The 27,130-nt window shown below is 40.9% G+C and overlaps 1 protein-coding gene across 1 annotated transcript in view; it reads left to right on the top strand.

Annotated features, from left to right (window-relative positions):
• NR2C2 (nuclear receptor subfamily 2 group C member 2) overlaps positions 1-25,531 on the top strand; it is a 27,195-nt gene extending 1,664 nt beyond the window's left edge. Inside the window, exons 2-14 of the mRNA XM_072420508.1 lie at positions 6,564-6,653; positions 7,958-8,155; positions 9,919-10,021; positions 10,672-10,851; positions 12,850-12,997; positions 13,959-14,052; positions 14,413-14,546; positions 15,258-15,441; positions 15,524-15,645; positions 16,366-16,505; positions 17,215-17,352; positions 18,636-18,741; positions 19,368-25,531. Coding sequence (XP_072276609.1) covers positions 6,582-6,653; positions 7,958-8,155; positions 9,919-10,021; positions 10,672-10,851; positions 12,850-12,997; positions 13,959-14,052; positions 14,413-14,546; positions 15,258-15,441; positions 15,524-15,645; positions 16,366-16,505; positions 17,215-17,352; positions 18,636-18,741; positions 19,368-19,542 — 1,794 coding nt within the window. The 5' untranslated portion in view covers positions 6,564-6,581 and the 3' untranslated portion in view covers positions 19,543-25,531. The remainder of the gene's footprint in view (positions 1-6,563; positions 6,654-7,957; positions 8,156-9,918; positions 10,022-10,671; positions 10,852-12,849; positions 12,998-13,958; positions 14,053-14,412; positions 14,547-15,257; positions 15,442-15,523; positions 15,646-16,365; positions 16,506-17,214; positions 17,353-18,635; positions 18,742-19,367) is intronic.
• The last annotated feature ends 1,599 nt before the right edge of the window (positions 25,532-27,130 follow it).

Below are 27,130 nucleotides of genomic sequence, written 5' to 3'. Positions count from 1 at the left end.
TGACCCCTGCACTCCAACTAATACATACTCCCGTCCTCTGCACCCTGTGTGTTATGTATTCCTGACCCCTGCACTCCAACTAATACATACTCCCGACCCCTGCATCCTGTGTTATGTATTCCCAACCCCTGCATTACAACTAATACAAACTACCGACCCCTGCACCCTGTGTGTTGTGTGTTCCCAACCTATGCCCTCCAACTAATACAGGGGTCAGAAAACTTTCATGGCCAACAGGCCATTTCAGGGGTGGGCGAGAGCACACTAGGCTGTACTCTGAGTCCCGCCCTAATGGCTCCTCCCATCACCAGGGAAGTGAAATCCCTCTCCTCTGTATGCATTGCAGAGGAGAGGGATTTCCCTTCAGGGAGCTTTCCCTATTTACCACAGCGGTGGAAGTATCAACGCCGGCTGCAGTAAATAGGGGAGCAACAGCAAGGAGGCGGCACCGGAGCTCAAGCGGCTCTGGCTCAGGTAGTTCCTAACGCCCCATGGCCGATCCGCCGGCATTAGGCCAGATCAGCCAGGGGACGTTAGGCCGGAACGAACTACTGGCTAGGCCGTATCTGGCCTAAAGGTGGAGGTCGGAGTTTGCCGACCTCTGAACTAATACATACTCCCGACCCCTGCACCCTGTGTTATGTATTCCCAACCCCAGCATTCCAACTAATACATACTCCCGACTCCTGCACTGTGTGTTATGTATTCACATCCCCTGCATTCCAACTAATACAGTGGTCACCAACATTTTTGGTCTCGCGTACCACTAAAATCACCGGCTCCCGAGCTGGTGTCACTCAAATGGGGAGAAACCTCTCCCAGAGTGACATCATTATGACATATCCCCGCCTACTCTCGCATCGCAGATCTGAGCCTGCAATGGGAGATTGGGCGGGCTGTGTCCCTAAAACCTGGGAACTGTACGGGGGACGTAGTCCATGGCTCTGGCTGGTCCATACACCGGCCAGAGCCGCGGACCACCAAAATTTTCACTGGTTGGCGACCGCTGAACTAATACATACTCCCGAACCTCTGCACTTTGTATTTTATGTATTCCCAACCCGAACATTCCAACTAATACATACTCTCAACCCTTGTGTGTTATGTATTCTTAACCTCTGCACTCCACTTACTTCTGCACCTTATGGGTTTTGTGTTTCCAACCCCTGCACTCCAAGTATTCTCATACTCCTGTCCCCTGCAGTCTGTGGATTATGTATTCCTAACCCCAGCACTTAAAACATTACATACTACTGAGCCCTTCACCTGTGCATAATGTTTTCCTAACCCCTGCTCTCCAAGTGTTACATACTACTGACCACTTCATGAGTCAGGTGCTCCTAGCTTCAGCCACCATTTGCTTCAGCACTTGGACCCTCCAGGAATGGGCAAAATGTAATTTGGCCATGGCCCCCCCCCCTCTTCTCAGATTGCATAACATGCATTTATACTCCTTCCAATCTAATTTCTGGTGCACTGAGGTAAATGGCAAGTAGTTACAGTATATCATTGGTATGTACAATAACTGAATTAATTATTTTTGAATGTCTATATAGCCATGTCGTTGCTTTCTGATTGCCTTGCGCCCCCTGTTATTGGAATTCAATGCCCCTCTTTAAGAAAAGATATTCTGTGCCCCCTTTAACAGGCACACAAGACATTGCAATAATACAGCTCTATGGCGCAGCAACAAACCCAGCTAAACAAGTGAACTCCATCACACCCACACAAATATATTTATGTTGCAATTTGCATTCAGATATTTTCCAGAGAGAAGAATTTAATTCTGACTCTTTTTAACTCTTCAGAGTTTGGACGTAATCAGCGTTGCGGATTGAAGAGTATGTGTAGTAATGAGTTGTCTCTTTTGGATGAGAGAATTTGTGCTGCTCTCCTGCCTATAATTAGACTTTTCCAGATATGTGCGAACGTCCCTTAGGTTTTATTAGGGGCTGCGATCGCTAGTGGAGATACGAGTCCCTCATTACATAGATTTTCATTTCTCCCCTAAGCGCTCCCGCTGATGCCCTACATTGAGGAGCTTTCAGTAAAACATTTCAATGCGTCTTGTATTCGGTCATGATTTGCATAGGAAAGCTGAGCGCATACAGTTCATTAAAGGAGAATAGAGACGTCTGCCGCTCTTCATTATATTACCCACATTGTTAGGGGTCAGCTGAAAGTGGGATTTAGAGCTAAACTCCAAGCAGACGGCTATAGAGACAGATGAAAAACATATGTGAAGTGTTTATGTCCTTTAATCCTAGAATGTCAGAAATTTGAAGAAAGTCACACGCATTATAAACATAAAAGCATGCTGCATTTGTCTTTTTAAGCAAGGTATAATTCTGTTCAGCTAGTTGTGAGATTCGGACAAAAAAGTCAGAGCATTGACCTGTTTGTTTTACTTTTACGATAAACAATACATCTTGGTCACTGGCCTGCCCCAAGCCTCCTGATTCAGGGTTCAACCCAGAATTTTTTTTTAAGCTAAGTGGGAAGAAATTGAAGGTGGTGGCAGTCCCTGTGTTATGACCCAACTCTTCAAAAACCACCCAAAAACAGCCGGGTGGTTACTGAAAAGTGCTGGGTGGTGCGCCCAGCTAAAAGGAGTTGTCTTGAACACCTGGCCCAGTCCAAAGAGCCACCTCCAGCTGAATATTTCTTTATGTTCATTTACACTCCTATGTCTGTTCCATGTTGGTCCAGGGCTCCTTGGGCCCTTTCCCAGCAGCATGACCCCTTTAAAGAGCACATGTCCACAAGCGATTCCTTAGGCCAAATCTCTGTATTATATTCAGCCTTTTCTGCCCCCTCCTCCAAACTTTCATATATGATGCTGTGGGAAACTGGAAAATTTGTGGGAGGTGGTGAACCAGTTTGACATGGCTAACATCTGGCTATCTTCATCTTACTTTTTTTTGCATTCCCCTGGATCAACTATATTTATATGTTTATTTCCCTAGTGGTTGAACTTGATGGACTTTTTTTTTCAACCTATGCTACCTGGAGTCAAACCTTTCCAAGGTAAGCACAGTACTAGAGAGCAATTCTTTGCTGGGTCCCCATTGACCCCATACCCCTGCTGTTCATGAAGCCTTGTCTTTCACTGAGGTCACGATTTGGCCCCAACTTCTGAACTTGGAATTTTATTAGGCATTAGATACCTTGATATTTGGTGCTTGAGAGACAATGGTAACAAGGCTAATGTGTAACTGAACCACTCCCAACCATTTCTGCATAAGAACATGCATTGTTCTTCTTATGTTTTTAAAGAAACTTTAATTCCCCCGGAAAGCCATGAACAGTGGCTGTACACAGCCAGCTTGAAGTGTGGGCATCCTCAAGTAACCATTCTGAGTAGACATGGATTCTGGTAGTGTTGTCACCCTAGGACAGAATATTCCTTACTGACAGAACTGATGGGGCAAAATGGAATAAAAACAAGTTCATAAATTTCTATCAAGGGAGAAGAGCTGCTGTTTTTCTTCTCTATTCTATAAATCTAGCGTAAGTTCTCAAATCGATTTTTGAAAATTTTTAGTGAGGGAATACATTTTCATTTGATTGCAAGTTGAGGAACAATAATGTGTGCCTCATCATTTCATGATTTAATTGATTCATTGTATACCATTGCTCATATCGATCACTAATCACTATGCGCTTGTCTAGACATTGGATTTGATAAAGTTTCAAACGGAAACCTGTTAAAAACGGGGGCACTGGTAATCAATCATTGATCAAACTATATATTAAGCATTAGGAATGCCTGTTCTTTTGCCATTCAAGCTCAGGAGGGAGAGCAGTGAGTGTTTTGTGCATCATACAATACAAAGCTAGCGATGGTGGGATTGCACTTGATATTTGATTTCCTAAGGTGGGGTATTGTAGCTGTACTGAAGGTTCAGCTGTCTGTCATCAGAGAAAGAAGTCGCCTTGTAGAAGAAGATGAATAATCCAAATCTTCTCCCTTGCAGAGCTTCCGGGGGGAAGAGGGGCAAAAAAAAATTTTGCAGACTTTCAGCTTTAATTCAGTGGGTTGAACAAAAAGATTGCATAAAAATGTGAGGAACTGAAACCTTTTTTTACACAATCACTTCATTTCATAGGCTTAAAAGTAATTGGACAATTGACTCAAATGCTATTTCATGGGCTGGTGTGGGCAATTCCTTCGTTATGTCATTATGTCATGTCAGTTAAGCAGATAAATGTATGTGAAAGATTTTGCAGTCTCAGGAGCTCTCCATGTAGGTGAAACAAGCCATCCTTAAGCTGCAAAATCAGAAAAAACCCATCCGAGAAATTGCTACAATATTAGGAGCGGCAAAATCTACAGTTTGGTACATCATGAGAAAGAAAAAAAGCACTGGTGAACTCGGCAACGCCAAAAAGCCTCAACGTCCACGGAAGACAAGAGTGGTGGATGATCGCAGAATCATTTCCATGGTGAAGAGAAACCCCTTCACAACACCCAACCAAGTGAACAACACCCTCCAGGAGGTAGGTGTATCGATATCCAAGTCTACCATAAAGAGAAGACGGCATGAAAGTAAATACAGAGGGTGCACTGCAAGGTACAAGCCACTCATAAGCCTCATGAATAGAAAGGCTAGATTGGACTTTTCTCAAAAACATCTAAAAAAGCCAGCACAGTTCTGGAAAAAACATTCTTTGGACAGATGAAACCAAGATCAACCTTTACCAGAATGACGGCAAGAAAAAAGTGTGGAGAAGGCGTGGAACAACTCATGATCCAAAGCATACCACATTATCTGTAAAACATGGCGGAGGCAGTGTGATGGCTTGGGCGTGCATGGCTGCCAGTGGCACTGGGACACTAGTGTTTATCCATGATGTGACACAGGACAGAAGCAGCCGAATGAATTCTGAGGTGTTCAGAGACATACTGTCTGCTCACATCCAGCTAAATGCAGTCACATTGATTGGGAGGCTTTTCATAATACAGATGGACAATGACCCAAAACATACAGCCAAGGCAACCCAGGAGTTTATTAAAGCAAAGAAGTGGAATATTCTTGAATCACCAAGTCAGTCACCTGATCTGAACCCAATTGAGCATGGATTTCACTTGTTGAAGACTAAACTTCGGACAAAAAGGCCCACAAACAAACAGCAACTGAAAGCCGCTGCAGTAAAGACCTGGCAGAGCTCTATAAAGGAGGGAACCCGGCATCTGGTGATGTCCATGAGTTCAAGACTACAGGCTTTCATAGCCAGCAAAAGGTTTTCAACCAAGTATTAGAAATAAACATTTTATTTTTACCTTTTTAAATTTGTCCAATTACGTTAGAGACCCTGAAATGAAGTGATTGTGTAAAAAAAAAAGGTTTTAGTCCCCAACATTTTTATGCAATCTTTTTGTTCAACCCACTGAATTAAAGCTGAAAGTTGTTTCATTAAAAGCTAATTCTGGTAATGTACAGAACCAAAATTAGAAAAAAGTTGTCTCTGTCCCAATATTTATGGACCTAACTGTATATCTCCCACTGTGGTCCCAATCACCCTCCTCTATGTCACTACAGCTCTGCATGGAAAAGGTGTGATAGGTGGAACCCTTTACTGCGCTTATACAATGTCGTCGGCGGATCCACGAACGCCAAACAATCGTAATACAAGTGAAGGGGAGAGAGTGCAGTGGGGTGCCGCTCCATCGTTCTCCCCCTCGTCTCTCCATTGGTCAGAACGGCGCTCTATGTATAACACTGGTTCAGTCTTTTTTAGTTGGAAAGTTTAGTGAAAGACCCTTTTCAACGACAATTATTGAAGGTGTGTTCATAGCCTTAGCTTTAGCCAACAAACTTAGAAATACACTACAACATTCTTCAACCATTATAGTTTTGCCAACAAAGGTTGGAGTCACCACTAAATGGACTGTTACGATTTATACATTTTTTTTTCTTTCCCATTAATTAGAACCCCTAAACATGATACCCAACACTGGCTAAACTGCTAAAATTCTATTCCCACCTTTTTTGCACCAAAATCCCCCAAAACAAACAGTCCTGCTATCCTGTGCTAGACGAAACTGACTTGTGCAGAGCTGCAGCTCTTCATCCTACAAAATGTTTATTCCTGTGTCCCTGTGCTCCAGATTCTTTTCTTCTCATGTACTAACCTTGAACAATATAAAATGTATTACTGGGAGAAGAGAGGTTACAATTCATTCATTCAAGATTAAATAGGTCTTAAGAGTGGAAAATGAATTTTCTTTTGCATTCTAGTGTGAAAGGAAGACCTCACTTTTTTACATTGATATTAGTTTGTTGCAGAGGGTAGGATGATGTCTCCTCACAGTTTGTATGGCCAGGATTTAAGATAAAGCAGGATAGATTCATGCAGACTTCAGATTCCAGTCAGCCAATGCTAAGATTTGTGGAATATGTGTGTCTGGTGATAAAAAATAAAGCATCTCCTAGTAGTTTATTAGCAGCTGTAGATTACTAGGTATGCTGATGACCCGGCTCTGAGGATTCTTTAGGGTTTGCTTTAATTTTTTATAGCAAAACAAATGATTTATGGATTTTGTATTTCTATATTTACAGGTTCAGGAATCTTCAGTGATGACCAGCTCCTCCCAACGCATCCAGATAATCTCCACAGACTCAGCAGTGTCCACACCTCAGCGGATCCAGGTATCTCAACTGTTAGAAACGGTTTATTTTGTATGTAAACCGCACAAAAAATTAACTTATTTGCTCCATTTTTGTCAGATAAATCTACCACTGAATGCATTTTGTTACATCAATTCCATATATAAGCATTTTGATCCTTCTGGAAATCTTGATAACTTCCTGTTCTTACTGTCAGTGCTGCATTTATGTCAGATGCATTGCTCTAAGATTTAGGTTATGAGGAATAGGCAGGGCTGGACATATGTAGCCCTCTCTTAGGATGACAATGCTGGTCACCCATCGATGCTGCATGGCTATACTGGATATTAGCATTGTTGCTTAAGGGGGGGAAGTGTGTTACTGAAAATAAAAGAAAAAAGCCTAAAAAGTCACCAAATATAATTATTGGCAAGCTTCAAAATATTATATTTTTGTTTTTGCATTGGATTGCATTTGCTTTAAGCAAAACTCTCGCTGTATCTAATATTTCAATTCAGTATGTGGGAGCTCTTTGTGCAGCCGGTACCCGTTTTCAGACAAGGCAAAAGATAATTATGTGACCACTAAAGTGAGGCCCATAGAGATGTAGTTCATAGAGTCTGTGATTTCTGGCTCTGCTAAGCATCCTGGAGAGCCCCACACCAGGTGTCAAAGCTGATTATATTGCATGCATTGATTCTCTCGTAAGCTGCGTACACACGGCAAATTTTTCTCGCCCGATAATCGGTATCGGCCAATTATCGGGCGAAAATCTGCCGTGTGTACAGTCGGTCGTCGTCCATCGTCCGACGACCGTCCTGGCGGATCCAAGGACGATGGACGACGACCGATCCTAATGAAAGGGAAGGGGAGAGCGCGCAGCAGGGTGCCGCTCCGTCGCTCTCCCCCTCCCCTCTCCATAGAGCATGAACGGTGCTGTATGTACAGCATCGTTCATGCATCGTGCAGTCTTTTCTCGTTGCAAAGGATCGTGAAAGATCCTTTCCAACGAGAAAAATTGCAGGTGTGTACGCAGCTGTAGCCCAGTGATGATAGAAAGTTCCATGAAGTCAAATAACTTCCTGTGCAAATACAATAATCCTTTTAAGCTCCTGAGATTACTATCTGTGGTTATATCAATGATGTTTTCTGGAACCCACAAGAACCACTGAGTCCCAGTAGTGCTATATAATGATGCCAGGACCAATAGCTGCCATCTAAGTGCCTTTTGAAAACAGCATCTGGGCCTCAGGTGGTAATAATCTAACCTAATGGGATTATCTTTATCCTTCATAAGGGTGATCAGAATGTAACCAGATTAGAAATGCGAGTCTTTGTCTTCACAGATTGTAACAGATCAGCAGACAGGGCAGAAGATTCAAATTGTAACAGCTGTAGACTCCTCGGTGTCACCCAAACAGCAGTTCATCTTGACCAGTCCAGATGGATCGGGAGCAGGGAAGGTGATATTAGCCACTCCAGAATCTCCTAACGCCAAGCAACTTATCTTCACAACAGAAAACCTTGTCCCGGGAAGGATTCAGGTACGAGGACTTGGTTATTTTCCATATTCTTTGCTGACCTATTTAAACATCCTTATTTGACACATTTCTGCCTATTGGCGTTCTACATTAATTCAGATGTGAATTTGATAACCTTTATGACAGAAACCTGATAGAAAGTGTGTCTTGGGGGGAGGGGGGGTGTCTGTAATGGGGTCACACACACTAACAAAAACAATTTTACTTTTACAACCTATATCAGGGAAATGGTGTTAGTTAGTTTATTTTATTTTCACCCCATTTATAAAAAAGACAATGGGCTAAAAGATCAACAGATCAGCAGCATGAGATGGAGATCAGCCATAATACACTTTGCCAGAATGTGTCCAACACTTTGAAAGGGGAACACACCGTAGACTACAATGGAAATCAGTTGGGTTTGTTACCATTTTACCACCATTTTTGTCTCAGTCCCCACTTTCAGAAGTGACAAATCCAGAAATGCGGTGATCACTTACCTTATTCAAGTAAATTAAGGTTTTAAGGTGAATTGATAATGGCATAATTCACACCAAAGCACTTTATGTATATAGCAGTTACAGAAGTAGCAACCAGGTGCAAAAAAATCAAGCAAAGAAGTAGTTATCAGATTGTCATTTCTTTTTGAATCGGCCTCTGAATCAATTTTCAAAATGTTTGCCATTATGTCTCACTGTGTACAATGTTTTCTTTTGTTTCAGGCAAATTATTTGTTTCTGAATATGTTGCATAGCTTCCTACCTGGCCAGTAATAACACTTTTTATTGCAGGTTGCCAATGTTAAGCCTTCCTCTCAATTAGCAAAAGCGTTGTCAGCCTGCTATGTGAGATACTTCAGTTGTACATTAAATGGTCTATCTCAGTGGTCCCCAACCTTTCTAATAGCAGGTCCTGGTAACATAGAATTTTGCCTCCGAAAATTTGAGTCCGGTTATTGAAATTTTGGTCCAGTAGATGTACATCTTACACTACTCTGCTATTCTCAGTAGCTCAGCCTCCTGTCAGCACACTAGCTGAGAATAGCAGAGTAGTGTAAGAGAGCTGGTGTGCTGTCAGGTGGCAAAGCAGCTAGGAATGGCAGAGAAGTGTAAGCCTTTCATACATTGCTCTGCCATTCTCAGCAGCCCCTGTGTAAGCAGTATGTGGAGAACTGCCCACGCTTCCGCTGGTTGGGCTCCTTCTATCACACTGTCACTAGCTTTAGAGCAGTGTAAGGAGGGCATCTGTCATTCTGCCTCTTGTCATTTTCAGCCCCGAACTCGCCAGCAATGGACCGCAATGGTCCACGGCCCAGCGGTTGGGGACCACTGGTCTATCTGGTAGACATAGTAAGGCAGCTCAATGGCCATCTAAAAACTGAAGAAACCTTCACAGAAGGCTTACAAATACTGAGGAGCAGTGGCTTTGTGTTGTCCAAGTAAATAGCTTTGTCCTTGACTTGCAAAAATATTTGCTTAATAAAACTACTCATTAAGGCATGATGATGGACATTTAAAATAGATTCTGGGTTCACATACACTTTTGGACTCTTCTCCTTCTTACCATGTCATGGGCTTTGCTTTGGTTAGTAGCTAACCACATGAAAAAGATACTTTTTAAGTGATAGTGATGCAGATGAAATATTAATAGATCAATTCACACAATACAAGTCTGGAGTATGCAGCAGAAGGATTCTTATCTAAACCTAGTGTGGTTATCATGTCCGTTAATGCTGTGTCATTGCCTGGTCATACTGAATTTCACATGTCCTGTCTGCTTTCCTGTAGATAGTAACGGATGCAGCGTCTGTGGAGAGACTTCTGGGAAAAACTGAAGTGCAGCGGCCTCAGATTATTGAATACTGCGTAGTGTGTGGGGACAAAGCATCAGGTGGGTTGATGATGCTGTGCATGTCATCTAAGACATCTGGTAATTCTAAAGCTTTATTAGAGATTTTTATTTTTTTGTGGTACAAAATTTTAAAGTAGCGAACCCAAAATTAATGATTTCTAGTTTGCTTTATATAACAGATAAGACTCTATTTACAAAGCCAGCACATCAGAATAAACTATCCCTATTGTCAGCTGGGTCCAATGAAATCAATCTGAAAATTACAATGGCATGGGTACAAATAGTGTCATAAGTGGATTTTAAAGGTTTGAGAATTGGGTATGAGTATTATACACTGCTGTCATTTACCAAGCCATCCTGAGGGATTTCTGGAAACAGAGTTACCAGATACTAACTCCTGTTTCATTTTATCAAATAAAATCTTGTTTTTAGCTTTTTTTACGTTCTTTGCAGCATCTCAGTGCTGCAGATCTTTTTGCACTTACATCCTGTGTACATGCATTCCAGTAATGACTGTATTGTACTTCTCAAAACATGGACCATGTTTGCAAAATGTGCATTGGCATGGTCAATTGTAGCATCCCCTGGAAGCTCATGGGATAGGGGGACATTGCATGAACACAACTAGGAATCAGGGAAAGAAAACTTTCACTCTTTCACAGTAAATGCACATTTTTTTTTCTTTTCAGGTCGCCACTATGGGGCTGTCAGCTGCGAAGGATGCAAAGGCTTCTTTAAGAGAAGCGTCCGCAAAAGCCTCTCATACAGTTGTCGTAGTAACCAGGACTGCGTCATCAACAAGCACCACCGAAACCGATGCCAGTTTTGTCGTCTCAAGAAATGTCTAGAAATGGGCATGAAAATGGAATGTGAGTTTGAGAGCTTGAGCATTGTCCATAAGAAAAATGTCTGCTTAAGTTTATAGTTTTTCTACTTTATTTTAAATCACTTACCACTTGATTTGTACCTTTGTTGCACTTATAACAATTAGTAAACTTGTGGTTATAAATCAACAAAATGGCTGTTAAAATCTCCTCCAAATCTAAAGATGGGTCGCTGTTTTAGCCCTGTCCCTTCAAGGCATTTATGTGACGTTACAAATGCTTTTAGTGGTGGCAAAAGCAGCCGTCACTGTCTCTGTGCAGAAGCATCTTTTCATAAAGACCAACCAGCTGCTTTCTCTCTGTGACGCTTGGGGACCTCTAGGGGACGCTATGGCTTGCACTGAAGTGGTGTGAACACTGAGAATGGCCAAGGCGAAGAGTCTAAGCAGCATCCTGGTGTTCTCCAGAGCTTCTAGTGGTGAGGATGTCGCACTGCTGCTTACTGCCAGGTTGCGGCCCTTTGGAACACCAGGGTGGGCAGGACGATGCATGGTACAAGATCACTAGGGGGGAGAATGGTCAAGGAAGGCCTGGGTCGAGGTGGGCAGCCAGCAAGAGAGACCAGGAACAAGCCAGGCGTCAAGAACCAGAAATCCAGCAAATAGACACTGGTGACACGGGGTCACTGCAGACACAGGGAACACAGGAAGGGACAAGAGGCACAGGAGATACAGGTATCACTGCAAACACAGAGGAACACCACAAGGGAACAATCAAGGAAGCACCAGACTGGGCAATAAGGGGTTAAGACAGGAGCAGGACAGGCAGAGCACTGAATTAAACTGCAGGTGTAGCAGAGATGCCCAGCAGAGCTAGGGGGCTTGGCCCGAGTAGATACATGTTGCACAAATGCAGGGTGTTAGGCTAACTAGCCAGGGATAATTAAGAGGCTATTTCCTGATTGGCCAGCGATAGGAGTTATATTGGTTAAATCTGGAAAAGCAGGCGCCCAAGCTCAAAACTGCCCACATGCACAGGAGTGAGGCGCCTGCGCTGTAGCAAGCAAGAGGTAAGTGTGACATTCGGTGTGCACACAATGGATTTATATCCTGTGTGGCTACTGATAAATATTTTAATTACTTTTTGTGCCTGTAGTGCAAATTCAAGGGATTAAAAAAGAAACAAAAAAAAAAAACTAGTCCAAGGCCACTAAAAAATAAAGTGTGCCTAAGGGAATTTATGAATACAGTTCTCTGAGTTGGACTAATTCCTGATTAATGTGTGCCTGGGTTTTCTTCATGCCTGTCGTGTACAGTTTATAGTCTATGATGTGCTGCTTCTACATATTGTGAACTCTGAGCTACAAATCTGTTTAATTAAGCTTTTAAGAGACAGACTTTGTTCCAGGCAACAAACATTGGTATTTTTAGCTAGCAAGTTGCGTATACATAGCAAAAGCTGAGATTATTTCCAGTGCTGTGAAGTTACATCTAGAATTCGGTAATAAGTACGCCAGCTATTTGTCCCAGGGCCAGCCATTTATTAAATTTTGCAGCAAGTGACACAACTACGCTACTTGTATGAGAACACAGTAATATCTGGTGTGACTTGTATATTTACGATGTCAAATGAGTGGGCAGCAAACAAGTTAGATGATGTATGGTGAATTTGATACTAAGGATCTGCTTGTAGCATTATCTGTAGAACTGAGCTAAAGTGTGGGACATGGGGGCATTTGCCATGATGTGCTAACTTCCTACCCATTTTGCCCTTCTCCAGCAAAAATTGCTTTGCACTCCTAATTATCACTCCAAGATCTTCTCCAATTCTTCTTTCTTCAGCCATTAAAAATACAGCAGCTCAGCTTCCCTGCTTCTTACTCCTCCACCTCTCCTCTTTCAGTTGTGACTATGCACCTTCTGACTTTCTGCTCTGTCCTCAACAGTGACATAGTCTAAAAGTTTTTGAGTGCATGGCTGTTGTTTCTGATGTTTTTTTTTAAACATGTTAGAAATCATAAACTAGAATGTTTGTCTGTTGTAGCTGTTCAAAGTGAGCGAAAGCCGTTTGACATCCAGCGTGAGAAGCCATCCAACTGTGCAGCATCAACGGAAAAGATCTACATCCGGAAAGACTTGCGAAGTCCACTCATAGCAACGCCAACATTCGTCTCCGACAAAGATGGTGGGAGGTTAGACTGATGTGCAATGACTGCTTTTATGATTTGTTTTTTTCTGGCTCATGATTTCCATTATCTAACTGATTGATATGTATATTTCATGGACAAATGGTGACTATTTATACTAGCAGAACATATGGGGATTTGTTTATGGTAAGAGGTATCACCTTTGGGAGTTTCTTTTACTTGGTTACTTTCTCAGAAATGTTGTTAGAGACATTGGAAGTGATTTACTTAGCTTAATGAATGTGGTAATAGTTCACTTTACAAAGAATACCAGGTCATAATATAGAGATCTAAAAAAACCGAAAGTTTTCCTTGCATATAACTGGATGGTTAAAGTCAACACAGCTTCATCTCATATACTAAGTTACATGAAAAATCCTTGCTCCTGTATCCTATCCTGCTGTGTAAACTGCCTAACCTCCATCAGTAAATCTACCCATCTGTGACTTTGCCCACTCAGTAGCTCCATATTTTTATATTTATATATCCCTATTGCTGGTTAGAAAGGGTAAAAATGACCACACACCCCATCCCCTCCCCATAACTTGATGACAGTGTTCAGACCTGGTGAGTGGTTGCCCCATGTAGACGTCCTGCTAGGAAGATGTAGGAAGATGCAAACAATGCATGGCATGATGTTATGAAGTATACATTCCTGGGAGTCATCTGCTGACACTGATACTTTGGTGAAAAATGTTACACTGAGAAAATGTTACACTACTTTTATTAAACAAGAAACTCCAAAAGCCTTGCTTTGTAGTAACATGTTACAATTAAACCTTTCATGATTTTATTTAGACGAATAAACAGCAGGTGGAAAAGCGCAACAACTCACATTAACCAAATATATCATTTTGTTCATATGACATAAAAAATCTGCAATCAAGTTTGGTAATTGTTGATTGCCTGCTATGCTGAATATGCACATGTTCATTATATTAAGAAATATACACTTTTCTTTGTTAAGACAATCGGGTCTTCTCGATCCAGGAATGCTGGTCAATATTCAGCAGCCGCTTATCAGAGAGGATGGCACTGTGGTTCTGTCTTCAGACACCAAGGTGAGTTTAGTTATAACCATTGAATCCGGTAGTTTTTTACGGTTTACTTCCCCTTCATGACCACTGACTGATGTGTTTAGAGTACAGGATAATAGTAAAATCCCAACAAGAGTTTTATTTTCAGCGGTACCTATTTAAATTCCATGTCCCATTGTTTGCAAGCTCTCCACATTTGTCTACAAGTAATTTTATCACAGAGCATACAATGCAATATATGAAGAAATGAAAATCAGATCCCGGCCTCTCACAGCCAAATGTGGGGGCAGAGCTCTCTAATAGGGCTTGACATGAAGCAATACTCCATTGGAAAGGGAAAAAGCTGCACTTTTTTCTTTAAATGCATTTTTTCTAAATTTCCAGACAGAATCCAGCCAGGGTGGACTGGGAACTCTAGCAAACGTTGTCACATCAATCGCCAATCTCACAGAGTCAGCAAACAATGGGGATTCTTCAGATGCCCAACCAGAGGACCAATTCTCCAGTGAGATCACACGGTGGGTGCCCAAAATATGTGGGTAATTACAGCATGTTGTAAATGTAAAACTGCGTCCCTACAGCTAGCATTACAGAGGCATGTTTTTAAAAGGTCATATTTACCTTATTTAGAATTAGGCACTTCAATCACCTAAATGGAGTACACAACTCCCCAGAAATGTTGCTATTCCTATCCTGTTCTTGCCTCCTGAACCTACTATGAAAAGCAGATTTTGACCTTTTAGCTGCTCTACTACAGAATCATGACTAAATGGCATTACCACTCTCTATTGCATTCTCCGTACTATTATAAAGAGAATGTAGCTTGGCCAAAAAATCAGATAGGCATGAAACAGACTTGCAATGGGGGAGGTCCAAGATAAACATATAACCCCAACAGAAAAGTTTACCCAGTGTAATTTGTTTATAAATGAATTGTTAGTAAAAGTGTCAATGCATGTGTATTTCATGCAACTTATTTTAGTGTTTGAGGTCACTGATCTTAGCCTAGTTATTAACGGATGCCTGTGGAATGTAATTTGACTGTGACTGTGAATGTAAAGTGCCATATCTAGTGCATGCAGGGGCAAAATGATGTCATGTTTTCACCTTTATGTCCACAGTGGCAATTCCTGCCCAGTTTTACTTATTCTGTGGGACTCTTATCCTATATGTGCATATACTTCACTTTTCTATATCATACATTAAGATTTCTCTCCTGACTCCCTTAGGGCGTTTGACACGTTAGCAAAAGCACTTAACACGTCAGAGTCAGCCAGTGGACAGAACCAGACAGAAGCAGATGGGGTAGACCCAGCAGCCGGAGGGAACATTCATGTCATTAGCCGGGATCAGGCCACCCCAATCCTGGAGGTGGAAGGACCCCTTTTCTCAGACACCCATGTCACATTTAAGGTAGGTGATGATACCCAGTAAACATGCATGCATTTTAAGACTGAGATCCATTTTTGTATGACCTTTTTTTTGTTGTCTGCAGCTAACTATGCCCAGCCCGATGCCCGAATATCTTAACGTACATTATATTTGTGAGTCAGCTTCTCGCTTGCTTTTCCTTTCAATGCACTGGGCTCGATCCATTCCTGCCTTCCAGGCCTTGGGGTAAGTCTGGTTGTTGTTTTTTGCAGTTCAACACTTCATTCACTAATAAATGTGGTACTTGCTTTGTTGAGTTATTGTCCATATTTATAGTTATTCATGGCATTTGGAGGGTGGTGATAACAGTGCAGAAGGATTAGATAACTGAAGAAGACGCACTGAACCTGATTTAATAAAGCTCTCCAAGGCTGGAAAGGATACCCTTTCATCAGCGAAGCTGGGTGATCCAGGAAACCTGAGATGGATTTATTCAAGGTCCTTTGCTATTTGCTAGCAAGTGTTTTGAACCATAGAACAGATCCATTCTAGGTTTGCTGGATTACCCAGGTTCACTGATGCAAGTGTATCCTCTCTAGCCTTGGAGATCTTTAATAAATCAGGCCTCAGGTGTAGAATGTGCACACCATGCATCTTCATGCCCAGATATTAAAGTGGCATTAATGGCATTTAAGTTGTCTCAGTATCTCACCTTTGTCCATTTTTTAGCAGCATTTCTGTAGTTTATCTGCCCTTTCATTAGTGCATCAACAGCCCAGCTTCTTTTTCAAAGCTCCACAGACTGTTACAGCCAAAGCCATTGCAACAAACCCTCTGCTAAGAATAAACTTGATCATCACCCTACTGGGAGCCGGACCCCACACCAAAAAAGTTTTTACAGAATAATGTGTGAAATGATGTCATGAGGGATTTCATTTAATCTGAACTGAATGTATTATTTTACAGGCAGGATTGTAACACCACACTTGTGCGTGCCTGCTGGAATGAACTGTTCACACTTGGTCTTGCACAGTGTTCACAAATAATGAGCCTCTCCACCATCCTGGCTGCGATTGTCAACCATCTACAGAACAGCATCCAGGAAGGTACTAATAGCTGTATATGTTTTTTGTTGCATATTGTCACTGCTGAACTATAGATTTGTAGAGTATTCATCTAGGGGCTTTTTGTGTAACTGGCTGAAGCCAGGCAGATGGTTCCCTGAGAATGACAAGTAGGTATAATTTTTATATATCACATGGAGACAATTGCCTGAACCCTACAGAGCTGGTATTGTCTCTATTGCTATTCTTTAGAAGCGAGTTTGCTATTAGAGCAAGGTCGATATAGAAAAAAAAAATTACAAATCTTTAATTGTTAATATGTAATTAAACATTTTTATAAATATAAGCAGTGTAAGCATTTGAATGTGATTTGATGTTATCCTCTATACAGTCCCTGTACAGTGAAACTGAACAAGGGATACCCGACAGTATAGGTAAACAGTCAGTTTTGCTGCAGTACAAGACACATTATGTATGATAAAAGAGAGTAACAGAGACATAGGCCTGTTGCTTCTGTTATGCAGCCCAGACACAGGCTGGGGAAGAGACAATACCTGATAGAGTAACTAAACTACACTACTACAGTGAGAAATCAGGTCTCTTACTTGCCAACATGTGTAAATTTGAGGAAAGGTTTGCTTACAGTAGATATTATCCTAGTATAAAAAATACTTTAATTATTGCTTACATTTTTTGCTAATGTTGAACATAATACATATAGGGACATTTACAGACATTTTCTTTTTTACAGACAAGTTGTCTGGTGACAGGATAAAGCAGGTGATGGAGCACATATGGAAGCTACAAGAGTTCTGTAACAGCATGGCCAAGCTGGACATAGATGGCTATGAATATGCTTATTTGAAGGCTGTGGTCCTATTCAGTCCAGGTTGGAGACCCTTCTTATTCCCTGTGACATTCTGTACTTTTGGCATCCTTTTAGTCAACCAGATCTACTAACATCTATATAACAAAGAGGAAATGTATCTTGGGTAATTGCTACCCTTTAGGAAGAAATCATAAAATCTGAAATAAGTTTATTTCATACAATTCTTTATATATTTTATCTAAGCCTTAACAGAGTAGCTAAAGCACCATGTATCATAAATAAATGGCATTTTACAGCAGTTCCCTGCCTACAAGAATTTCAACCTTGACCCTATGGCGTTTTTAAAGGCAGGGTTGTTGATGTTGACAACAGTAGAACATGCTAATATAATGTGCATTGAAATGGTTTTCAGTCATTTGCTATTTGTTAGCAAATGTTTTCAATCCTGGACCAGATCCATTCCAGGTTTGCTGGATCACCCAGCTGATGAAAGTGTATCTTCTCCAGCCAAGGGTAACTTTAATTAATCAGGTCCATAGTCTCCACTGGACTCCTGGGTAGGAAGCTGAAAATGAAAATCATATTTGGGAGAAAGGGAAAGAACGATATTCCCCGTAACAGGAATTCCCTGAACAGGGATATTCATGGCAGAATCGCCAAGGGTTGTTTCAACAAATGGTGCAAATTTAAATATACTAAAATTGACTTGAAATAACATTACCATGGTAAAGCTGTATGAGATTTTACTGATTGAATTTACATCTACTTTAAATTTTAAGGAACAAAAAATAATAATGTTGCCCCTGTGTATTCTGCAGCTGCAGAGGATGTTCAGACAAATTAACTTTTTTAGGCAAACTCGTGGCAAGATTAATAAATCTCCCTGGACTTTTTATCCTTCAAGTACTCATACATATATCAAAAATCATCAACCCCCAGGAGCCCTGAATTGTGAAATGCTCTAATATGGTAATGTTAACTACAAAATAATTATTTGGTCCTCCTGCGCCCAATTAGTATTCTGTTAATTTGATGAGTGGCTTCCAATAACCAAAGTTAATAGATTGCAATCTCAAGACCTCTGAAGCTTCAGGTTCAAGACAGGATTTCCTATAAGTTGTCTTGGTGACATAGAAAGGGCACATTTTCTTGTGGGTTCTAACTCTTCAGTACACTAACCAAAACAAATAATTAAAACAAAAATATTTGGGCTATACCAACACTTTTAAAGAGCCCCTATAATAAATATTTACTTTCATACTGTCTTCCATTTGCTGTATTTACGCAAATAACATTTGCTGATATATTTTGCTAATGATGTATTGTGGGGTCTGTTTGTCTAGATCACCCAGGATTGTCCAGTACGGCACAGATTGAAAAGTTTCAGGAAAAGGCACAGATGGAGCTTCAAGACTATGTCCAAAAAACATACCCTGAAGATACATACAGGTAAGAGCCAAAAGAAGATTGCAGAGTGTGGTGAAACAGCCCCATAATTACCATGCACCTCACTTATCACAAAACTGACTGTGTGTGTGTGTCTTTAAAGCACTGTATGCGCAAAAATGTACATTCTAGGGGAGAGAATAAAGCTGAACTAGCTGCTAACACACAGATGAAATAGATATAAGGGAGCAGTTACATCTGCACAAGTATTTGGATTTCTGTTCATCCAGTTCTGAGATTTCCATAGCTTATGCTGGAAAATGGAGTGGGGTAAATTCCTTTTCCTGCAAAGGTCTCAGAAGCTTTTAGAATGGGCCCCCTATGTAATATAATAATGTAAGGCATCATGGCATACAATGCAGGAGCAATAGCCTTCATTGTAAGTAAAGACATTAAAGACTTTCCAACTGCAAGGAATGACAGAGAGAAGGAGAGCACCAGTTGCCAGGTAAGCAACAAGTAAGAGTGGTAAATCTGTTCTTTACTGCTATCCTGAAAAAAGTACAAATTATTAATTGTTGCGGTGTAGGGAGAGACCCGCTTCAAGTACAGTTTTTTAGTTTACTTGAGGTTTGACTTTTTTTACATTACAGCTTGTTCCCTAAAACCCGTTATGTGTTCTCCCATAGGCTGGCACGGATCTTGGTGCGGCTACCGGCTCTGAGACTTATGAACTCTAGCATCACCGAGGAACTCTTTTTTACCGGCCTGATTGGTAATGTCCCCATCGACAGTATAATCCCGTATATCCTGAAGATGGAGACGGCGGAGTACAATGGCCAGATCACAGGGACCAGCGTATAGCGAACTAGCACTTGTGTACAAATCAAGCACTTTGAAACACGCCCTTCCAGAGAGGGAGATAACATAGTAACGTTCGGGGGGGTACATGTCCAAATACTCCGATTATCAGTAACATTGGTCCCATAGTAGGGCTTCAGCTAGACATTTCAGTAACAGCACCCCGTTTCATTCCACCAACAGAACCGCATCTTAAACAGCCATAAGCAGACTACCAGGTAGGACCTCATTTATGTTACACTTTCACAGCATAGCAGTTTATTAAACACAATAACATAAATGTATAGCGTAGGGAAAAAAAAAGTCAGAAAAAGAGTCAGCACTTCACAACTGACCGCGAATGGGACAATATGCTAATATGACAGCAGATGTCAGGTTTTCAGAGGCTGAGGCGAGCAGAAGAGGGCACTTTAAACGGCCAGTACACTTGAGTATGTAGTTGCATACAAAAGTTTGTCCTTTCCTGGTTAAATTAAAGTAAACGTGTCATATAAAAGAAGTTTACAAACTCCCAATGTCAGGGAAAGAGATGAAATTTATATGTTTTGTTGATATTCAAAGTGAAGAGGCGAAACAACTTTAAGTATATCCTAACTGGACAGCATTTAATTTTGCTAAAGCACTATGTGTTATAAACAGTGTAAGTCCTTTCGCATAAAAGACAGTTTTCACTATTTTTACAACGTATTTTGTATATTAGTGCTGCTGTCTGTCTACATGCATTCACTCCAGCCTGATTTTTCTCTGCCGCAGTTAAGCTGTTACAGGTTTTGCCACTTCCTCAGCCTATGATTGGACAGTGACAGAAGAGGCATTTGTTTCTTATACATGTGCCTGCAGCTAAGCTTTAGTTACTTAGACATTTTGGCACTTTTTTAGAAAATAACATAACATAATATTTGACCAGGGAGAGCCAAGTTTTATTTTACTATGTATCACTCACTTCCCATTAATGTCACATTTCTGCTGGCTAAAAAAAAACAAACAAAAAAAAAAAACAATTTGCCTAAAAAAAAAAAAGCTGATAGCAGTACAATACAACCCATGTACACCATTATGCAACCCAATTTAAAATACAAGTTCACCTTGTTAAAGTTTAATTCCTGTAACATTTTTACATTTTACATTTATTCTTTCAGCTGTGTTATTGGCATGGTTCTATATTGCTGCAGCCTTCTGGCTTCCCCCATTTTTTATTCTTGGTTCCTAAGAATCCCTTAGGATTTTTTCTCTTAGGTATTTTGTAACACCTATGGGTGATTGGCCTCTATATGGATAGAACAAAGCAGCTGCTGTTATGGTTATGTTCTGGGGTATGTTTTGTAAAACTTTTAGTAGCCAAGACATATTACAGAGCTTTAGCCTGGTTTTGATAAACTTAATGGAATCATTTAAATCAAGCTTTATCTCCAAAATGGGGAAAGTGCTGAATGACACATTAAACAAGCTTCTAGCAAGGGTTTAACAAAGTATTGCTAAAAGTAACCGAATGCCTGCTAGCAGCTTGTTTAAAAAAATCTATACTCCAAGCAGACTTTGCAAAAAAATAAAAGCAGAAGACAGGGGTGGGATAAGTGTAAAGTGTATGTATATATTTAATGTAGATACCTTTTTTAAAGGTAAATTTATTACGTACTTACAGATGTTGATTTGTAAAGAGGGAGATGACCTGGTCAATTTATATAAACCTTGTCTTCTTTAACCTCGCCAAATTAAAGCATGCTTTAAAAGCTGCTTCAAGCTGGCTGAAAAGTTTACTGAAGTCTCATTTAGGAAAGAGTGACAGGGTGTATCTTAAGGTCTTTCCCCCTGGCAACCCCACCTCAGTTATACTCCTATTACTAGCTATCCCATGCTGCTTTTGCATTTGCTGCCGCCTGACAGAACGGGGTTTGGGCGGGTAAGCATGTGACACTTTGACAGTGATAGGCTCTAGCAAGCAATGGTACTGCATTAGCTCTTGCTAGCTTCTGACGCAGCTGGATTTTAGTGTCCATTGTAGCGAGAGAGCTGTGCAGGGTCACTGATACTGTGAGTACAACTGGGGGGTTAGGGGTTCTTTAGAAACACCATATCACTTTGCCCTTGTGTCACCTGTGTTCATACATGTGAGCCTGTTTCTAAGACATAAAAATTGAAGATTAATAAAATAGCATAGAACCACATTTAATTTTTTTTCTGTTTTAACTAAGGGGTGAACTTGTAATTTAACTTCAGTCTCACATAGAACAGAATATTTCAGTAAACATCTAGATACCTAACACCACTACAACTTTGTGCTCTTACACACACGCCTTTTCACAAACTCCTAATGCAAAAGCAGATTCGTGCACGGCCTTCAGAACAGCAGAGATGAAAAACCTAAAATTCCCCTTGTGAAAGGGAAAACTTCAGAGAATCTTCTAAGTGCCCCCAGTGTTCGGAACCAAGTTCCTTTATGATCGTCACTTTTTTTCCCCTTCCTTCTATGGACTGTGTATATTTTGTGACCGAAGCACTTTCCTATGAGCCTCTTCTGACAGCTTAGTGTACTGCTTCCGTTACCCCAGTCTGGACATAGAAAAACCTGAAGCAGTGATGCAGAGTTCTCTTACACAGATGCCTGTGCTTACAGCGCCGCTGACAATCATGGATACAGAACGGTGGGATATTGGCTGCAAGCATTCACGTTTTTATCCATTCTTAGAGCCGTGATAATTTTTTATTAGGACTCCATAAACCTGTACGGTACAGACGTCACAGCTAAAAAATTTGGGAACATCTGAGAAAAGAAAATGAAGAGTCCGAGTCGTCATTTTAAATAAGCAATATACCTTGATACAAATATTGCAGACATTGGCAGCAGAAATAAATTTAAAGGTCCCAGATGTGACAATTTTCCATGGGAGAAGGAGGAAATTTCATGCAGCTGACTTTCTTTTTAATTTACTTAATCATGACCTCTTCAGCCTAACGTGGCTGAAAAATACAACAGGTTGTATTCAGCTATGCAGAAAATATTAATACGTCTTGCGTTGTGATTGTTAATACCTTGTTTGTGTTGTATGATGCACTTTTTAAAGAGGCTCTCCAGGAAGGGGTCATGGGAGTTTGGGTATCATGTTGGTTGGCCATAGCACTCCTTTCGAAGGTTTCAGTGGGATGAGTGGGGTTCTGTCACTCCAAATGAAGGGCCAATCAGAACCTGAGCAGCCAAATATCACACTATATACACATTTGTATATATTTTTGTTTGTTTTTTTTTATTAGATTCAGTTTCAATTGGATTGCTTTCTTTCAGGCTCTGTATACATACAAGTTTTAAATGTAATCTACAGTAAATATATATATTTATATAAATGTCTACTTGCAAAAGTATTCCCGTTCCAGATGTAGTAGTGAGGGTTGTAGGTGGCTGCTAAAGTCATGAGAGAGTAGGGATCCTGTAAAGGCTGTACTGGTAGTTGGTGCTCTGGGGTAGGTAGGTAAGAGGTCTTCTGTTACAACACCTTGACAGATGGTAGATCGCTGAGCAGGCATGTAAACAGCAGTCTGTGCAGATCTTTAGGTTGGAACTCGAGTCGAGCGAAGTGGACTTGAGTCCGACTTGCAACTTGACTTAGGGTTTTCCCTAGTGACTTGCATCTTGACTACTAGTGAAGGGGGACAGCTAAAGCAGGGGCAGTGAGGCTTTTGTACCACAGCCTCCCCCACCCCATATAGCATTATTGCATACAGCATTTCTTATTGTGACAGCTGTGCACTTTGACAAGTGGCCACTAGATGGCAGAAAGAGTCATGGTTTAATAGGAACTCAAACAATTTCAAGTCCAACACTTCTCAGCGAATTTCAGACAAATAGATAGGGAAATTATAAATACATTTCCTTTAATACATCTGGAATTTATGTATCTGATCTAAACAAAAAGTGTATTTGGTCTATAGGATGCTGCATGAAATTTCTTTCTCAGTTGGTAGCCTGTATGCATATTACATTGTAAAAAAAATTGAATTAAATTAATTTTTAAGTTGTTTGGGGAGGAGGTGGTGGCTTAGATATTTTAAACAATATCAGGAAGTATGTCAGGGATAGATGTGCTGGTATCCTATGTTATGGAGAGGGGGAGGCGTTCTGGATCTGTGAGCATTGTCACCTTAGTACAGGAAGGGTTTCATTGGCCTTGTGCAAACAAATGCAACCACCACATCTAAGGTCTGTTGTTGTTACAATGTTTTCTTGGGTCCAGATTCACTTTAACTCCTTCCTGGAGAGCCAGTGCAGCCAAGCGATCTCTGGGGCAATAAAATGCTTATGTATATTACAAGACTGTTTAACCCCCCCCACTAATATAACCCCTTTATATATTACAGTCCATGTAGCGATTTTGTAAATATTTCCCATTTATAATATATTTATATTGTTGTTCTTGTCCCAATTTGCAAAGCGGAGATACAGATAGGAATAAAAACATTACAGAGGGTTAAACCCTTCCAGTACTTTAATATATGGACATGGAATAGTCAGCAGTGATGTAATGCTGCAGGACGTAGGATGGAAGCATTACACATTGATTACCGGGTATGTTGAGCCAAAGACCCATTTCAGGGCTCCATTCCAGAAGGTTTCCCCAGCAGCATTGTATGTGAATATGCCTTGTTTATGGGTGGTCCTAAGTCCCTAAGGGGCGGGTCCATGATGGTATGTCTTATGATTTAAAACTATTCAAAACTGTTGTTTTAAAGGCTGTTCATAAAAATAACAGATTTACATGTTTAAACCATAGAGGACATCATTCTTCCAAATCTATTGTTGGTATTTGTTACCTGTACGAGCGGCATCCTAACATGGATTTAAATATTTTTTGTCTTCTTATGAAACACTCAATCCACACCACAATCTGCCCTGGGCACTGAAATGCGTTGGCTATGCATATACCAACTATAATTCATCTTCCTACTTTTTATTATTGAAGTTTGCCCCTCCGGGGTTGAGAAATTGCAATATTATTATTTTATTTTTATTTTTTTTGCTCTCACTTATTATCCCCGTTCCTGATAATAGTAATAACACAACAGGACTGCAAATCTTCCCCCACTTTAATCAAAGCTAAAAAAAAAATTGGCAATGAAAGTGTAATAATCACATTTGCTGCCCTATGGCCGCCTCTAAAAGTTGCCTCAATCACGTGTTGTCTCCCGCACCCTAGACAGCAGAATATTGTTCTCTGTTCCAATTACGTCAAACATTGAGCTACATTGAGCTTCATTTACTAAAGAAGGCTGTTCACTGGGCACTGTGAATTATGACCTTGCAATGGATATTTCACTCTGCTTAGTAAATGTGAAAATTTTGCAAAGAATGCCCAATCATGTGCAAGGAAGTATAAGAAAAAACAGGATCTCTCCTGCACATGATTGGATGGTTGAAGTTGGTGAAGCTTCATGTCAGTCCCTAAGCTAAGTGAAATATCCCTTACAAGGAGATCATTCACATTGCTGAGTGAACAGTATGTGGTCCCTTAGTAGGTCACCCACTGTTACCAAGTTTATAACCAGTCTGAGACCTCTTGTCAGATCGTCATTTTGACATTTCTAGCTGAACACAGAACTGACTCTCAGTTCTTAGGCTCCCAGCTGTCCCCAGCCTATGAGGAACTACAAAGACCAGCCAGTCCCATAAGGTTTTCCACCCGATGTCCAAGTTGCTTTCAAGTCGCCCCTCCCTCAGCCTTCTGTGATGTTTTACAAAGTGGCATGTTTATTTTTCTGGATTTTTTTTTCCCGTTTTATTTCTTTTTTTTCATTTTTTTACCCTGAATTTTCTATCCAATCATGGTCTTCGTTCAGGAAGAGATTTGCATTGTTGTTTTTGTATATGGAGTATTGCAGTGCATGAACTAGCTTATGCATTTTATGAAATGCCGTTTTGATGTGCCGCTGTTTTCTCGTTGCTTAATGATACTACCTGAATGAGGTTTATACTATTATTAAAGTGGATAACAGACTTTCACAATGGCGTGTTTGGTTATTTCACCGTGACCTCGGTATGGGGGGACCAGCAACCTATCGGTAACGGTTTGTATAGAGGGGAGGCCATTATATTTTGGGAAACCTGTAAAAGGCTGGATTTGGCCTGCAGTGTGAACTACCAATCAAGTGCAGATCTGCCACCTACCTTCCTATTGCCATATATGGAAATCAACCTACCTGTGATTAATACCCGTTTCAGGAGAACAATGCCTGACTTCATCATGGCAGTGTCTGTAAGAAGGACTGTCTGTGTTATCTCTGCCGCCAGTCTGGCTCTCCTTTTCTTATTTTTTATTGAACTTAAAATAAAAAGGAGAAAATGATTGCTGCAGACTTTTTGGAAACCCAACTGATCCCCAACCTAACTTTATTGTGGAACTAAGCCCACATTACTCCTCTGTCCCTGTTCCATTGTAGGGAGATGACAACTTTTTCTTTCTTCTCTTCCTGGAGATGATCTTCGGCTCTTGATTGGCTGGGCCAGGATGATGCATCTCTTGCGCAGAGGCATGGGAGTTCATTCATTCCCTGCACACACAAGGGAATCTGGATTGCTGGCTTTCCATGTCAATCAACACTGAGCTGCGCATGTGCAAAATGTGACAGCTGGGCAGTGATCAGACAGGTAAGAACAGTTATTGTAATAGGGTCATAGCGTGTCCCTTTCTGCAATCACCACCTGCCTGATTAGGGATTTTATCACCTAGTTCCAATTTAAATGGCTAAATAGAGTTCAGGTATCAAAATAAAAGGTATCAAAGTTGGTTTTCTTTCTAAGGAAGCCACAGCCTAAATAGAATAAAGCTGACCCTTGCCAGCATTCTGTACAGGAGAAGCCTGGCTCTGTATGGGTAAAAAGTGGTCTCTCTGCAAAGCATTGACACCTCCCCCTCTCAGGCTAAGTCAGAGCTGTCCAATCATCTCCCAGCTGATTGTAGAGCTCTAGCTGAGACCCATGGTAATAGAATAGAGGTATTTGATTCTCCTAGAGGTGTTTAATACCTGCAGTGGTTGGGGAAATATGGTCAGATGATTACCATGGCAGCCAGGTAATTGGCATTTTGCAAATGCCATGACAGAAGTGCCATCCATTACTGAGAAGCCCCAATATTCACACAGGCACTACACCGGATTAAATCTGGGCTTTACCGCAGTGCAGCGGCCCATCCCACTACTTCATGCCCATGATCTGGGAACACCGACTTGTGCTGCAGGAAAGGAATTCCTGAATATGTCTTACATATGTCTCACATCCACCAATCAAACCAATACCAGGTCACATCCAGCTACATATATAACAAACACTTTAATTAATGTGTAATTATCCTGGGATGCGTTGATTTGTGTGTTTTATTTAGTTTTGCCCTAAACTACCCCTTGATCATCTTCTATTGGTCAGCCTGGCTGGTCAGTGATTGGTGGGTATTTGGACAGACTCCTCCCCCTGATCAGGTATTTAGGTCTTAGCTTTCTGTACGTCTCCATCCTGAACAGCAGAGCAGTGATATAAAAACCAAAACCAGCTCCAAACATAAAGGTGACCCTAAGCAACCAATCAGCAATCAGATCTGCAGTGAGATCA

This window comes from Pyxicephalus adspersus, chromosome 8, assembly GCF_032062135.1.
Source record: "Pyxicephalus adspersus chromosome 8, UCB_Pads_2.0, whole genome shotgun sequence".
Classification (NCBI taxonomy): domain Eukaryota; kingdom Metazoa; phylum Chordata; class Amphibia; order Anura; family Pyxicephalidae; genus Pyxicephalus; species Pyxicephalus adspersus.
The sequence above is the reverse complement of the archived record's forward strand: the minus strand, read 5'-3'. Positions and strand labels throughout refer to the sequence as shown.